Source organism: Miniopterus natalensis, chromosome 22 (assembly GCF_054644295.1).
Source record: "Miniopterus natalensis isolate mMinNat1 chromosome 22, mMinNat1.hap1, whole genome shotgun sequence".
In the NCBI taxonomy this organism is placed as follows: Eukaryota; Metazoa; Chordata; class Mammalia; order Chiroptera; family Miniopteridae; genus Miniopterus; species Miniopterus natalensis.
The window spans coordinates 8566713-8581444 of NC_142102.1; the positions used below are offsets into that span (position 1 = coordinate 8566713).

The following is a 14732-nucleotide window of genomic DNA, read 5'->3' on the forward strand; positions in this document are numbered from 1 at the left end:
CAGGGCACGCTGTGAATTTGACGAACTCTGCCCCGTCGTAGCTGAAACCCTTTGCCATCCTATCAAGGATAAAGCAAGTGACAGTTTACACTAAAGGGGCTGTGAAAGGGAGCCGTCTGTGAGAGAGACAGACAGGTGTCAAAGCTGGGGCAGCAGGGCTCCTCCCCCTCAGCCCACCCATGCCGAGCTCCCTGCAGACCGAGCATTGGGCCTCTCGGTGGAGTTGATCCTGGTGCACATGTCTTTTTTAAAGGCGTGCGATCAGTCGTGAGCACGTCCTGGTTAAAGATGTCGTGAGCATGATGGTGGCTCTGTTGTTTGTACAGCGCCCTGCAGAGCCCTGGGCCACGACGTGGGAGGGGAAGGCTGCTGCTGTGGTTGCTGAGGCGACAGCTGGAAGGGCAGTGGGTGCAGAGAGAGCCAGGCTCAGGAAGCAGGGAGCTGCAGGAGTGGAGGCAGGGAGGTGGCCACCTGCGCTGCACACCTGCTCTCTCTGCTCCCTCCCCTGCATTTGGAGCCCTAGGAGCTGGGGCTTGGGAACAGGTCTTCAAGACCCTTTGCATTTCAAATGATAGAAACCCATTCAACTACTTATTGCAAAGGGGCGGGTCTCTGGCCACTGTCTTCATCTGCTTTATTTTTGTGCCTGGAACGTACCTCCACCTGACCACGCATCCGCCTGACCACCCATCCGCCTGACCACGCATCCGCCTGACCACACATCCACCTGACCATGCATCCACCTGACCATGCATTCTCTCCCAGCCTTTGGTTCTTGTTACCTGCTCACCAGCTGGAATATAATGGCCTTTGGTGCCTTTTTAGCTTTTTGTGCTTAGATCAGTGGCGAGCATATTGTGGGTGCTTAATAAATATTTATGAAACGATGGCAAGGTGACACCTTGGGTCCCTTGTGACAATAAGGAGTTATTCAGGCAGAGGGAAGGGTTTCCCAAGGCAGAGGGAGCTGCGGGGGAGGAGGCAAGAGCGGCCCCCGGGGAAAGATGAGCTGTGGACTGAAGGTAAGGGATGCTGGAGGTTGAGAGCTGGCGGGTCCCCGTTGGGGAGAGACAAGTGGGCAGCGATGACCGAGACAGGAGAGATGGGGAGACAGAGACTGAGTGTGCAGGAGGTGAGGGAGAGGACGGCTCTGAGATGACATCTGGAATTCTGGCCCCGGCTCCCTGAGGATGAAACTACCTCTGCTGGTACCCGGGAGGAGCCGTTGGGGTGTACAGTCAGTGGCTGGCAGGTTAGGTCTGGGCCTGAGGAGGTGGAGGGGTTGGTGCTAGAGGTGAAGATGGAGGGTCCTTAGCACTCAGAGGTGACCCTCGAAACCTTACGTGGATAAAGTCACATAGGAGACGCTGAGGATGAGACGAGAAGTTGGCCGAGCGAGGCTCTGGGGCATGAGGGGTAGATGGGAGGCTCGGCAAAGCCGTCAGGGAAGACAGAGGGGCAACGTGTTTCAGATTTAGCGCTGAGGAAGTTGTTGGTGACCTTGGCGGTCTCCGGCATGCCGTGAAGTAGCGGGGAGAAGGCCATCGAAGGGGCTTGAGGTGAGGCGGCGAGTGTAGACTGCCCTTTGAAGGAAACAGGCGTTTAGGATTGTACAGATTTCATCGCCCCGGGTGTTTCCTGCCAAAGAATGTTGGGAATTCCAAGGAACAAGCAGTTTGCGCGGCCCTGCTTGGGCTTATCTGCTGAGCATTTGCAGAAAGCTCCCCCCCCCCCGCACCTGCACCCTCCCCCCCCAGTCAGAGGCAGAGGCTTATGTGTGTGTCCTGCTTTCTCTCTTAGGCCGGATCTTGGACCTGAAGACCGGGACGGTCAAGAAGGAAGGGCAGCAGTCGTCCATGCGGATGTGCATGGGCTCGCGGAGGTCCTTCATCTGCAGGATGAGGTCTGTCTGGGCGAGCGGTGGGCCACCCGGTGGCTGTGGTGGGCTTACCCCCTTCTGTCTGCCAGGGAGACTCTCAGTGGGCTCAGCTACGGTCACTCACGCCACCTCGGGTTCACCCGGGTGACTTTCTCTTCTTGACTGCAGCACATGAGCCTGCGACTCCTTGGTCTGTCCTGGAAGGACCACCTCCTTCCTTCTCCCATTTTAAGCTGTCTCATTCCCCACATTCCTGGATTTACCTGTGAAGTGAGCAGCACTGCCGTCTGCTGGGGGCACGACCTTCCCCTGCAACTGAAGCAGCTCAGTGTCAGCAAGACGCTGGGCACAGTCGGGCAGAGGGCCACGCCAGCATCCTGGGCAGCAGGTCATAGATGGCCCCTGCCATCCGTGACCACCACACTAGTGCTGGCAGCTGTCCCAGGTCTCAGAGCATAATTAACTCGTCTCTTTGCTGTGTTGAACATTAAGACGGCCAGGGCACCACTCGTCATATAGTTGGGACGTGGAAAGGCACGTACCCTGTGGCCACACCGAGCAGCCATCAGAGCCGGGATGCTGAGCGGGTCATTGAGAAGCGAGGCAGAAAGGGTCCTAGCAGAGCGGGCGGTGAGACACCCCCGCATCCCCGAGGAGGGTCCACAGGAAAATCTGATTCTGTTCCGGTCGCTCCCTGTGTCCCCACTCTGTCTTCTGCCGTGAGCAGGCTTGCGGCTGTCTGATTAGTCCTGGTGCCAGGACGTTGCAGGCGACGGGTGTTTCCCCAGCTGTGAACTAAAGCCCAGGAAGATGCTTCTGTTCATCAGCTGGCAGCATCTGCTTTGCACAGATGTGTCTGCTCAGGCCTGAAGAGACACCGCTGCTGTCATCACCCCCCTCCCCCTGCTTCCTGAAAGCCACCCGGCTTCACGGCAGGACCGAGTTTGCCCAGCATCTCCATGAGTCTTTCTGTAGGTCCCTAGCTTCTGGGCTGGGCCCTGAAACCATTTCCATGCACCTTGCCAACGGGGTCCCACTCTCCTTTCCTGCAGTGACCGTGTGACCTCAGAGCCATGCGCGCCTGCTTCTGCACTTTGGAAGGAAATCGGCTTAGGGCCCGCCCAGATACATGTGTTAGCATCAGATAAGGCCCGTCTCCTGGTCTGTAGCCTGTATGTTTTATTAATTCACCAGTGGCCTTCACTTACTCTAATGTATTTGTCGACTCTTAGGTGTGGAAATGCTCCGTTGGACCACCTCCCTCTGAGCAGATTAACCACCATGAGGAAAAGGTTCAGGTCAGTAGGGCTTTCCAATGGGTGTTTCTGGGCTGTGCTGGCAGGTAGCTGAATGCACTGAGCTGAGGAGTAGCTGAACTTGTAGAGGGGCTGAGTGTAGAGAGGACCAGGAGACCCCATACATCAGGTTTCCAGAGCTGAGATGAGAAAGGGAGTTGGGTGGAATTTATTTTGGACTTTCAGACCATGTGGAAAGAGGAGAAACAGGGTAGTGGGAAGTCAAGATTTGAAACCACCAGGCGAACAAGTGACCCTAGTAGCTTAGATATGGAAGGAGCCGTCGGTGTCCTTGCCTCACCTCAGGGGCTGAAAGCAATTTCACAGATGTTCTTCCTGTAGGAATGGCCTTGGCCCTGTGAAAGAAGGGGAAGCCCAGTATGCTGTGGTCCACTGCACGGGATATATCAAGGCCTGGCCTCCAGCAGGTAAGCAGAACCTGTGTACGTGTGTGTTCCAGGGAACTGAACACCCCTGTGAGCCGTTTCTGTGGTCTGTCACCCACAGCACTCTGCAGAATCCAGCTGACATTTAAAATGATAGTTTTGTCCAGGTCATTAGAGAAAACGCAAATCAGAACCTCAACAAGGTACCTCTTATATTCACTTGGATGGTCAAAATAGACCATAGCAAGTGTTGGCGAGGACCTGGAGTGATTGGAACCCTCATATGTTGCTGGTGGGAATGTAAAGTGGTGCAGCTGCTTTGGAAAACAGTCTGAGTTGCTCCAAATGTTAAGCACAGAGTGACCATATGATGGACCCAGCAGCTTCACTCCTAGATATGTACCTAAGAAAGTCGAAAACACAAGAAGAAATATGTATGTGGATGTTCATAACAGCATTATTCGTATTGGCCAAAAATGGAAACAGCCCAGATGTGCCCATCAACTGATGAATGGATAAATGAAACGTCATCTCTCCCTGCAATGAAACACGGCTCAGCAATAAAAAGGAGTGAAGTATTGTTTCGTGTTATCATGTGGGTGAACCTTGAAAACACCCTACGTGAAGGAAACCAGACTCAAAAGGCCACATTATTTGACTTTATTTGTCAAAACATCCAGAATAGGGAAATCCACCGAGACAGAAAGTAGGTTTGTGGTTTCCAGGTGAAAAATGGAGTATGACTGCTCATATGGACTGTGTTTCTTTTTGAGGTGACAGAAATGTTCTAAAATTTGTTGGTGATGATACTTGCACAACTCTGCAACTAAAAACCACTGAACTGTACACATTAAGATGGCAGATTTTGCCCTGGCTGGGTAGCTCAGTTGGTTAGAGCGTTGTCCCCGCCAAGCCACAGTTGCCAGGTGTTGGGCAAGGCTGCCGGGCACCAGATGTAGGCCAATCCCTTGTGTTCACAAGGGCGTGTGGGTGGGGCACCAGCAGGTACACAGGTGACTGCAGGAGTGTATGAGGCAGTCAGCACTGGGGACAGAGGGAAGAGTCCCTACCTGCCCCCAGGTCCAAGGAGGCCCCCGACCAGGCTGCATCGGCACTGCCTGTTGGGACCCCGTTCCAAGATAACCGTCTCCTTCTTAATGTTTTCCTCATTCGAATTAATCACTGTCATTACACCACGCAAGTTCCTCTTCCTGCTTCTGGCCTTGATGTGCTCTCTTTCTTACCACTTTATTTGGGCTCCACGCCTAGAACATCCCACGAGCAATTCTGCGATCATGGTAAGACTAAGTCATAGCGTCCTGTGGGTGAGCAGGAGGAGGCCGGGCCCAGGGTGCAGGCAGGGGCGACATCCACAGAGTCTGCAGAGGTGGCTCGGGGAAGGTCTCCGGAAGTCGCACGGGGTTCTGCACACTGTCGCGTGGACAGGGCGGCAGGGCCGTGGGACTTATTACGCATTAGGTCTTCAACAGCCGCCCTGGAAACTTGGCCTCAAGAGGAATGGTAGAAAGAGCCGGGGGTGTTTATCTTGGAGAAAGAGAGACATGAGTTCTGTCTTTAAGTATTTGAGGGGGTGTCACATGAAGGAGGAATTCATCTTACTTAGGTTAACTCCAGGAGGCACAATTTGGACAATTTGAACCAAAAGAGGAAAGTGGCCAAAACATAGATTTTAACTCCATGGGGAAAATTAAGCAAAGGATATGAAAAGGGTATTAAAGTGTGTGTGTATGTATATTATAATACACACACACATACAGGGTGTCCCAAAAAAATGTGTACACACTTGAATAATTTTAAAGGCAGCGTTTATTAAAATATATTTCGTTTTCAAAATGTAAGAGCTATCAGCTGTTAAAGTGTATATAGATTTTTTGGGACACCCTGTATATAAACACACACACTAAGCATTTGGGAACAACCCAGTCTCCTATTACGCATAACTACAAATTAAAATAATTTGATGCCATCTCCTCTTACCTATCCAAAAGCAAAAAGTAAAAAGACAAAATACACGGTGTTGGTAAGGCTCAGAAAAATGGACACTTTTATGTACTGTTGGTGGGACTGACTGTAAGTCAGCATCAACCTTCTGTCAAATAGTTTTCTTGTGTGTATTAAATGCCTTAAGATGTGCATTCCTTAATATACAGGAATTCCATTTCTAGGAATTTATTCTAAGGAAAACTGAATTCACCTAAGCTTTAATGATAGAAAACTGGTTCGAAGTAGCCTGGAACCATCTATTTCTAGAACTCCGGACAACCATTAGATAAGCTTGCTTCAGCGCCCACTTAGGAATGAGGCAAAGTACCAAGAAGTGTTAAAAACAGTAGCAGGCTATACAACATAAACACCAGGACACCAATTTTATTTTTTTATTTATTTATTTTTTATTTTTTTAAACATATCTTTATTAATTTCAGAGAGAGGAAAGGAGGGGGACAGAGAGAGACAGAAACATCAACGATGAGAGAGTCATTGATCGGCTGCCTCCTGCTCGTCCCCTACTGGGGATTGAGGAACCCGCAAACCGGGCATGTGCCCTGACTAGGAATCGAACCCCGATCTCCTGGATCCTAGGTCAATGCTCAACCGCTGAGCCAGGCCCAGCCGGACACCAATTTTATTTTTAAATTATAAATGAATAGTGGGTCTACACACTAACATTGTATATAGAATATTCATCATTGTTATTTCTGTGTAGTAGATTATTGGTTCCTTTTTTCTAGATTATTCCTGCGTTTTCCAAATTCTTACATGAGTTTCATAGTCAGAGACAATGACATTTGTGTGAAATCAACCTAAGTTTTCTGGAGAGCATTCCAGACAATTGGATGGAGAGGTTTGCCCTGAATTTAGAAATTGTGGTTGGGGGACGAGTTGTTTGTTTCTTGGTTTCATTTTGTTGCGTTTAGTTGTTGTGTTTTATAAAGGTGGAGGTTCTGGAAAACAAGCCTGTCTCCACACAGGATGCCTCTGGCAGGGTCGGAGCTCAGGCTCCCTGTTAATTCTGTTTCTTGATTGGCAAGTGCGTTCTTCGCACACGGAACACTCTCTGTGCTGATCATATAGACCTTCGTGCTTCGTGAATTTTCTCGGCCCAGTGCTTAGCTTGACCCGGCACCTAGTATGTGTTTTATGAAGACCGGAGGGATGGACGGATGGAGGGGTGAAATAAAGGAAAGAAGGAAGGGGCTCTTGCCTAGACAGAAGAAACAGTTGACCTAGGGGGATAGATCAGTGAAAGAATTTCTTGCCAGAATCTCCAAAGGCATTTATAGGATCCACTTTCCCGGAGATCTTTTAGGATGGTAGAGAGACCGTCCTCCGGCCGCAATGCGGGGGCTGAAATGAGGTCATTGGCACTCTTGCCCTACCATAAGGTCATGGGATTTGGAGCACTGGGGCCGTAACTCCCTTAATGCCTCAACGAAGGCTTGTAAAAGTCCATGAGGAATGCCATCCCGGCTTGCTCATGAGCTCAGGATCCTTAATTATAAACAATGACTTGCTTAGGAAGCATGAAGTTTCCCAAGCACCAGAGTTGCTAAAAATATCTGCAGGCGACCTTGGACATTTCTAAAGGTGACTAAAAGAGGCAGGCTTTATGGAGCAAGCAAGGGCCTTGTAAAAAGATTATTTGACAACCCACCTGCAGCACGCGTGCGCATTCCTGAGTCTGATAGCAGAGCGGACTGCACATTAAAAGTAAACATCACGGAGTATTCCGATATAGTCCAGAAGCCCGTCCTGTCACACTGTGGCCTCCCAGTTAGCCTCACAGCATTTTATTTTATTTTATTTTTAAATATTTTTTTATTGATTTTATAGAGAGGGGAAGGGAGAGGGAGAGATAACCGTCAATGAGAGAGAAACATCGGTGAGCTTCCTCCTGCACGCCCCCCACTGGAGATTGAGCCCACAGCCTGGGCATGTGCCCCGACCGGGAATCGAACCCTTGACCTCACGGTGCATGGGATGCCGCTCAGCCAACTGAGCCACACCAGCCAGGGCAGCCTCACAGCATTTTATGGGGTTCATTACATAGGTTTCCTTCTAAGCATGTGGGGGGTGTGAGTAAAAGAGGAGCCCCAAGGAGAGTTCATTCCCTTGTCTAACCCTTAATGGGTTTAGTTTGAAGAAATAAATACCTTATGTTTAGCATACTAGAGAAGACATCACCCGTGACCGGCTGTGTTTTATACTTCGTGAGGTGTGTGTTCAGTCCCCAGGAGACTCTGATGTTCTGAAGATGTTAGTGGCCTCCGGCCCATAGTCATTGCCCAGCACCTTGCACTTCACAGGCTGACGTTCAGCTTCGAGCCGGAAGTCGCTCCCATGACAGAGGCCTCTTTTCAAGTAACCACAATCTGATCTGCTTGGATCATCCGCTAAACATCCGTGGAAAATCTCTGGTTAACTGGCGATGGGTCTGCCCAGGACAGCCAGCAGCTGACCCAGGGGAGTGGCACTGAGCCAGGAGCATGTTACCTCCCACGGGCACCATCTGGGTCAGGAAGGGGCCCGGTTGGTGGCGCCCTCGTGTCCCTTCTCGTTGGTGAGCCTGCTGCTTTTCTTCCCTTTGCTGCTCCAGTGCGCCAGAGGCCAAACTGCGGGGTTTGGGCTAGAATCGGCAGTGGCCAAGCCAGCACTCCTAATTCACCAGACAGCTCAGTCCTGCCATGAGCTCATCCAGAGTGGCTTGTCGAACATCGTGTGTTTGTTTTTCCTTCATCTGAAAATCTCCAAAAGCTGCTTGTCTGTGTGGAGGCCACCAACCCACAAGCCGTGCCTGGAGCCCTGCTGTCTCCAGCCCTTGGCCCACAATGCCTGTGCACAGCAGGCCTCGTTTCCCGCTCAGGGCCCCGCTGCGATGTCCTGGGGAGACACCGAAATCATGACCTTAGCTTCTGAGGTGGAGAAGGGAGGTGGGCAGGGTTCCGGCCTCCTTGGTCTGGGGCAGGGTGACGCCATTCTGATGTTCCCTTCAGTCAACACCTCTGAGCACCTGCCACGGCCCAGGTACTTTGCTGGGCTCTAGGGATCCTAGGGCGAGTCCCGCCTGGTGCCTGCCCGTGAGCTCACCGATCACTGGAGGGGACAGGTAGATGTGCGGGTCGTTGCCGAGCCCCGGGTCAGAGGTCATAACAGAGGCACACACTCGGGGAGCACGTAGGAGGGAGACTCCAGCTGCTGGGAGTGTCAAGATTGGCGTCCGTATCGCTCACTCTGGCCAACCCTCACTGACAGCCTAACAGGCACTGAGAGTAACATTCGAGCTGAAACGTAAATGTAGAAAAGAGGAAGGAAGCCTGGCCGGTGTGGCTCAGGGGTTAGAGCGTTGACCCACATACCAGAGGGTCATGGGTTCGATTCTGGGCCAAGGGCGCGTACCTGGGTTGCAGGTTTGATCCCCGGCTCCAGTAGGGCCTCCAGTGTGGAGGCAGCCGGCCAACGTTTCTCTCTCTGTCCCTCCCTCCGTCTCTCTCTAAAAGTCAATGGAAAAAATACCCTCGAGTAAGGATTAACCAAAAAAAAAGAGGCAGGAATTTTGGTTGAAAAAATGCTTCGGAGGCATAGGGAATGGTGTGAGGGGAACAAGGGAGGCGTGAGAGTGACTGGGCTTCATTTGTGCCTGTTCGCCCTGCGTGGGCTCCGCCACAGGTCCTTCACGCGCCTCCCGCTGTAGGGTCCTCAGCCCTAATGAGGTGCAGGCACTGGCCGTAGCCCCACGCGTCCTCCACATCTTAGCTCATGTCTCAGCACCAGGGTGACCCCTTGAATAATCCCTTTCGGGAAGGGTGAGTGGGTGCTGACCTCATGTCCCCTGAACGTGTGACGGGCTCCCCCTGCGGCACTCGTGCAGCTGCAGGAGACCCCTCGGGCCAGGGCTTCTCCGCCGGGCTGCGGGGACACAGCTCCGCTGCCGCCAGGAGCCGGTGCGGTGGAGCGAGCCGAGACCAGCTTTCCTCCTTTTCTCCCACTGTGACTCATGTAGGTCGGTTTGGGTTTAGCCGTGGGATTCAGATGCTCACTCAGGTACGTCGAGGCTGGGTCTGTCCCCATGCATTTTACCTGGTGCCGGCCGGGCCCCCTCAGGGTGCAGGCTCGAGGCTTTCTCCGCCCCGGGGGGGGGGGGGGGGGAATTTGTCCAGATTTTTCCAAGTGGCAGCTGCTTCCCAGCCCGCTCCGCTGACACCCGGGAAGCTCCATCTCAGTTTCTTGGACCTGTTCTCCCTGCCCCGGAGAGTTTGTCTCTTAATTTCTTCCAAATCCTTGGGGAGATTCTCAATCCCAATCTTCTCATCACAGTCCCGATGTCATTCTTTTGGCAATGACACTTTTCATCCGGACTCATTCCTTGCTGGATTAAGGTTGTGCCTTTTTCGTAAATATTGTCTCCACGCTAAGTAGTTGAATTTAGCCAATTTTTTTCTTTTTAGCTTTTTTGAACAGGGAAGGTTGCTATGATTCCTTAACTCACTCGTCTCTTTCTCACATGCTCGTGATTTTTCCCCATGGTTCACCTTAGAGAGGTCACCCTGTGGCTGTCCCTTGTCGAGAGTTGAGGACGGTTTCATCATTGACCACTTGGGTTCTTGTAAGGTCTTTCAGGCCATAACAGGGCAGAAGCGGAGTGTTTGGCTTTACTGTTACCTGAGCAAGGCAACATTCACCTGCCTGGACACAAGGGCCAGGGGTGAGGTGGGGAGGTGACTGAGGTCACAAGGAACTCGATGGGATGCACAGGCATTCTGCCACCAAACCCCTCCTGGGCAATGGAGTTTTGCTCTGCCTGGTGACTTGCCCACATTCTGTGCTAATCTCAGGCCACAGTAGCTCTAAGCTCATCAGGAGGTCCTGCTGGGGACCCTTCCACACAGGTCCCCTTCCTTCAGACACACGGAGTTGCGGCCCAGCGGCTTTTCCTCGATCCCATGTTGCCCAAACCCTACACCTGAGTATTTCCTCGCCGTTGCTGGCCTGTTAGTGGTAACCCATCCTGCTCTGGGACTCACCTGTACTTCTCTCAGGCCATCATTGCTGCAGTGATTCATGGGGACAGGTACTTACTCAGGTGGTCTCCGTAGGCTCTTTTGAGCCAAAAGAACCTTTTGTACTTCAGAGCTCTGCTTTGGGGACCCGTTTCTTCTGGAGTCACCCGCAGAAACCCTGCAATGCAAGATACCTGCAGGCAGCATTTCCCCAAATATCTCCCGAGATCACAGCTCCCCAGAGATGCACCATGAGGAGGATCCCACGGTCAGCAATGTGGGGAATGTTGCCGTCTGGATTCCCCTGCTGGAGAACCCTGCTCCCAAGTCACAAGTTCAGTTAATTCTCTGCAGAGACCTCTGGCGATGAAACCTCTTTATCTTTGTTTTACCTACGTTTCCCAAATGTGTTTGGCCAAAGAAATATATATATATTTTGGTGCCTAAAACTTATTAGTATTCCTCGGGGAGGGCTTTGGAAGTGTGCTGTGAACGAGTGGCCCGAATCCCTCGTAGCAGAAGGCGGTGTTTTTTTCCCCTCTCCGCCTACATTTGGCGGAATGCAGAAAAATATATCTTCATTCACATGTGAGGATGTGAGTCCCAGGTCAGACTCCACCCAGCACGGCTGGACCAGGACCTTCCCTGCGGGTTTGTGCAGGGTGAACGTGAACCCCCCTCCTCCTGCCCCCCGCCATGAAGCACGAAGAAGCATTTCCAGCCAGTACTGAGCTTCCTCCCAAACAGCAGTTTCTAGTTGCACTTGGTGTGCGTGTTGTTTCTGTTACTCGGGTTTCTTCAGACCCGGCTGGGAAGAGTGCTCCCAAAGAAAAGGTAATTGAAGGAAGGGCCAATGAGCTTGTGAAACCGGTCAGGGAATTGTTGAAATCTTGCTAGAATGGCTGGAATTATCCTGTCCCTATTAAAAATCACTTCGATAAATGTTGCTGTCCCTGCCAGGAAGCGTCCCCTCCCGGCCCTGGCGTCCAGCCCTGGCCGAGTGCCCCTCCCCGGCCCTAACACTAACCATATGGCACTATGACAGTCCTTCCCCCACCAGCTGCGAACACCGTGAGAGAAGCAGCCTGGTCCCTGTCAGGAAGTCAGGCGCTTAGTAGGTGCTCAGAAACTATGTCCCACTTGGCCGATCTCACAGCCAGGCTCTGACCTGGTGCTGGGACCCTCGGAATGTCAGAGTGAGAGAGCATGGCGCCTTCCTTCGGGCCAGCCCCTCCTCTCCGTAGAGGACAACCTGAGCCCTATAGGACTCCGCATCTCGCCGACCCCTGCCCTGGACCACAGCCCAGACCCCGCACAGCAGCCTGTGGCCAGGTGGAGCTCTGCAGCCACAGGAGGCCAACTCGGCAGTGCAGTGACGCCACCTGTCTCAACCAGGGCCCTGGACGCACTTTTAGCATCACGGTGAACACAGCCCCACGTGCCAGGCCCGTGCTGGAGGCCTAGCAGATACTTTCTTGTCTCGTGCAGCCCTACGGGGTGGGGCGACCGCTGTTCCCATGTCACAGCTCAACACTGTCCTGATTCCCGTCTCCCGAAGCTCACGGAGGCTGAGGCTTTGCGGTCGGTCGGTGGTGGCGTCGGGATTTCTCAGTCGGGCCTCCTCTGGTCATTTCACAGCCGAGCCCCTTTGTCACTGTCCAGCCACCCTGTCCCCACAGACTGTCCTCTCTCAGTGCTGGTTTCAGACATGATAATGCTTCCCCTGGAAAGCACTCTTTCCTGGAACTGGAGAAATCTTGTCACCGCTGTTTCCAATAGAAAGAAAAGTCCTCTGTGAGGTGCCCACAGCGCTCAGCTGGCGTGCTCAGGAAAATCCTCTCCGTGGCTCCGTGTGGTTAGGCCACAAGCCATGTTTTAAAAGGGCCCCGTGGCCGTCAGTGTGCTGTAGGGAGAGATGGGCGGGAGTGCTCGGGGACCTGGAACAGAAAGTTGTTTTATTCTTGTATCCACACGCATTCTTTGTGTCCTGTATCCCTTCCTCACTGGATGAGCTGCTCACCAAAATGGGTTCTGAGATGCGCTTCGCAGCAAGAATTCACTAGTCTCAGATAGAATGAACGGCCCTGAAGTTGGTGACCGGGGGGAGCCTTTGAGGTTTTTTTCAAAAGGGGCTCAAATGTGGCCAAGGCCGTGCTTTGGCGAGATGAAAGCAGTGACAATGTAGAATGCTGGTCCGAGGAGGGGAAAGAGTGGTGGGCGTGGGCGTGGGCGTGGGGAGGTGACACCGTGAGCGCCAGGAGCAGCAGGCTGTGCAGAGGCGGCACTGGGGAGGGGACCAGGGGTCGGTGACCAGGGGCCTTCGAGACAGGAGCAGCCGGAACACAGAGCCCACAAGAGGTAGCTGATGGCCAAGGGCGTGGGTCTTCGTCTGCAAACAGTGCAGTTCCCAAGGGCTGAGTAGAAGGAGCTCAGCTGGGAACTGGTCAGCCTGAGGTGGCGAGGGCAGGTGGAGGCGCACCCTGAAGAGCAGAGCGGAGAGGAGCCAGATGCGATGCTGGTGAGAGCCCAGGGCCACCCAGGGCCAGGCTATGGTGAGTGACGAGTGACACGGGAAGTCCTGGAGGAGTTATAGGTGCCAGCCAGCCCGCAGGCGCCCCAGGTGCCCCCAGGTGCTCCTAAGTCCCCAGGTGTCCCAGGCAAAAGTACTGTGATGGGAAGTTGGAAGTAATGGTGTCGCCCCAAAGCCCCAAAGCAGGGGTAGGTGATAGGTGGATCTCCAGACGCAGCCCACCTTCTGGGTGCCCGCTGTGCACAGGTGAGGATTTGGCTTCTAGAAGCTGGAAACGGGGGTGGGGGGGATGTGAAACCAGGCAATGGGGCATGTCATTGTATCTCTGGACTTTTTGTCCCTGAAAGCTGAAAATAGCAATGCAATAGCTAAGGCACAGAGAGGGTTAGAGGATCTGTGTTCTGTTGTTTCCCTTGGAGAGCCGCCCGCGGCTTTCCATGGAGAGGCACCCGCCCCTGTCAGGGAAGGTGACTCGGCCTCAGCCCGGCAGTGGCCCCCTCCTCTCGTCACCAGGGTGAGGGGGGGCTGTCCCACTCCCTCGGTCCTTCCCGACATCCGTCTGCTCCTCGGTGCGGCTCTCCTGTTACAGCCCCTTCGCCGACTCTGTGTACCGATGACGATTTACTGGAAACGAAGCGCTATCTTCCAAGTCCAAGTTTACACAGAAAATGCTCATTTACAACTTCAGGAAAGAGGAGGCGCATGTTAATTTTCGTGATTTAGTGGCTGTTTATTTGGAAAGGCTTGTTGCATCCCTGCCAGACATTTTAGGATCCAGCCTCTCTTGCCATCGGGTGCATTTTCTCTCCGTTTGGAGCTCGGGGCAGAGTTCTGAAGCCTGAGTTGTCCAGCAATGCCAGCGTGTCCCTGGCATCCTGAGACAATTCCCCAGGTGCGGGGAGCCCACCTTTTATAAGTGCCACAGCATCGTGCACCCCTTTTTATCATCATCATCATTGTTACACAAAATCCATCCTCAGAAATGTGGAAGACCTATACAATCTTGAAAAATGAAATAAGATTAACCCATGAACCCATTATTCATGTTTTTAAAATTTATTGATTGATTTGAGACGTGGGGGGAGGGGCACATTGATCTGTTGTTCCACTTAGTTGGGCATTCCTTGGCTGCTGCTTTTATGTGCCCTGACTGGAGATCGAACCCGCAACCTTGCCATATCGGGATGATGCTCTAACCAACGGAGCCACCCAGCCAGGGCCCATAAACCCATTTTTAAAAATTTTGAAGTATATTGTGATGAACTAAAAAAGGCAAGGGTCCCTTCCTACCCCAGTCCTGTCTCCAAGAACCAGTTGGTAACAGCACAGTGATTGTTATGGTCTTTATTTGTCTCTTTGTTGACAGGTGAGTGCAATATGTACATAACCTGCAATGCCCACCCACAGTTCTTACTGAAATTTCTTTTACAATGAAATCTTTTGGCCACATTTTACAAATGCATGACCGAATCATTTACATTTCGTCTTCCCTAAATTCCTCTGCCTCGCCCACACATGCAAGTGACTAATGCACCATGAAATTATCAAAGGACATCCGGCAGAGAGAGGGGTAGGAGGGGGGCTGGTTCCTTGGCCCACATCCCAGACCCAAGGGGTCAACGGTGG

General features: G+C 52.6%; 1 protein-coding gene across 2 annotated transcripts in view; it reads left to right on the forward strand.

Annotated features, from left to right (window-relative positions):
* Window positions 1-14732, forward strand: part of ARNT2 (aryl hydrocarbon receptor nuclear translocator 2) — a 73076-nt gene that overhangs the window by 39924 nt on the left and 18420 nt on the right. For both annotated transcript variants that reach the window (XM_087829115.1, XM_087829114.1), the window contains exons 6-8: window positions 1801-1903; window positions 3112-3177; window positions 3517-3602. In XM_087829115.1, the coding sequence (XP_087685241.1) occupies window positions 1801-1903; window positions 3112-3177; window positions 3517-3602 (255 nt within the window). The remainder of the gene's footprint in view (window positions 1-1800; window positions 1904-3111; window positions 3178-3516; window positions 3603-14732) is intronic.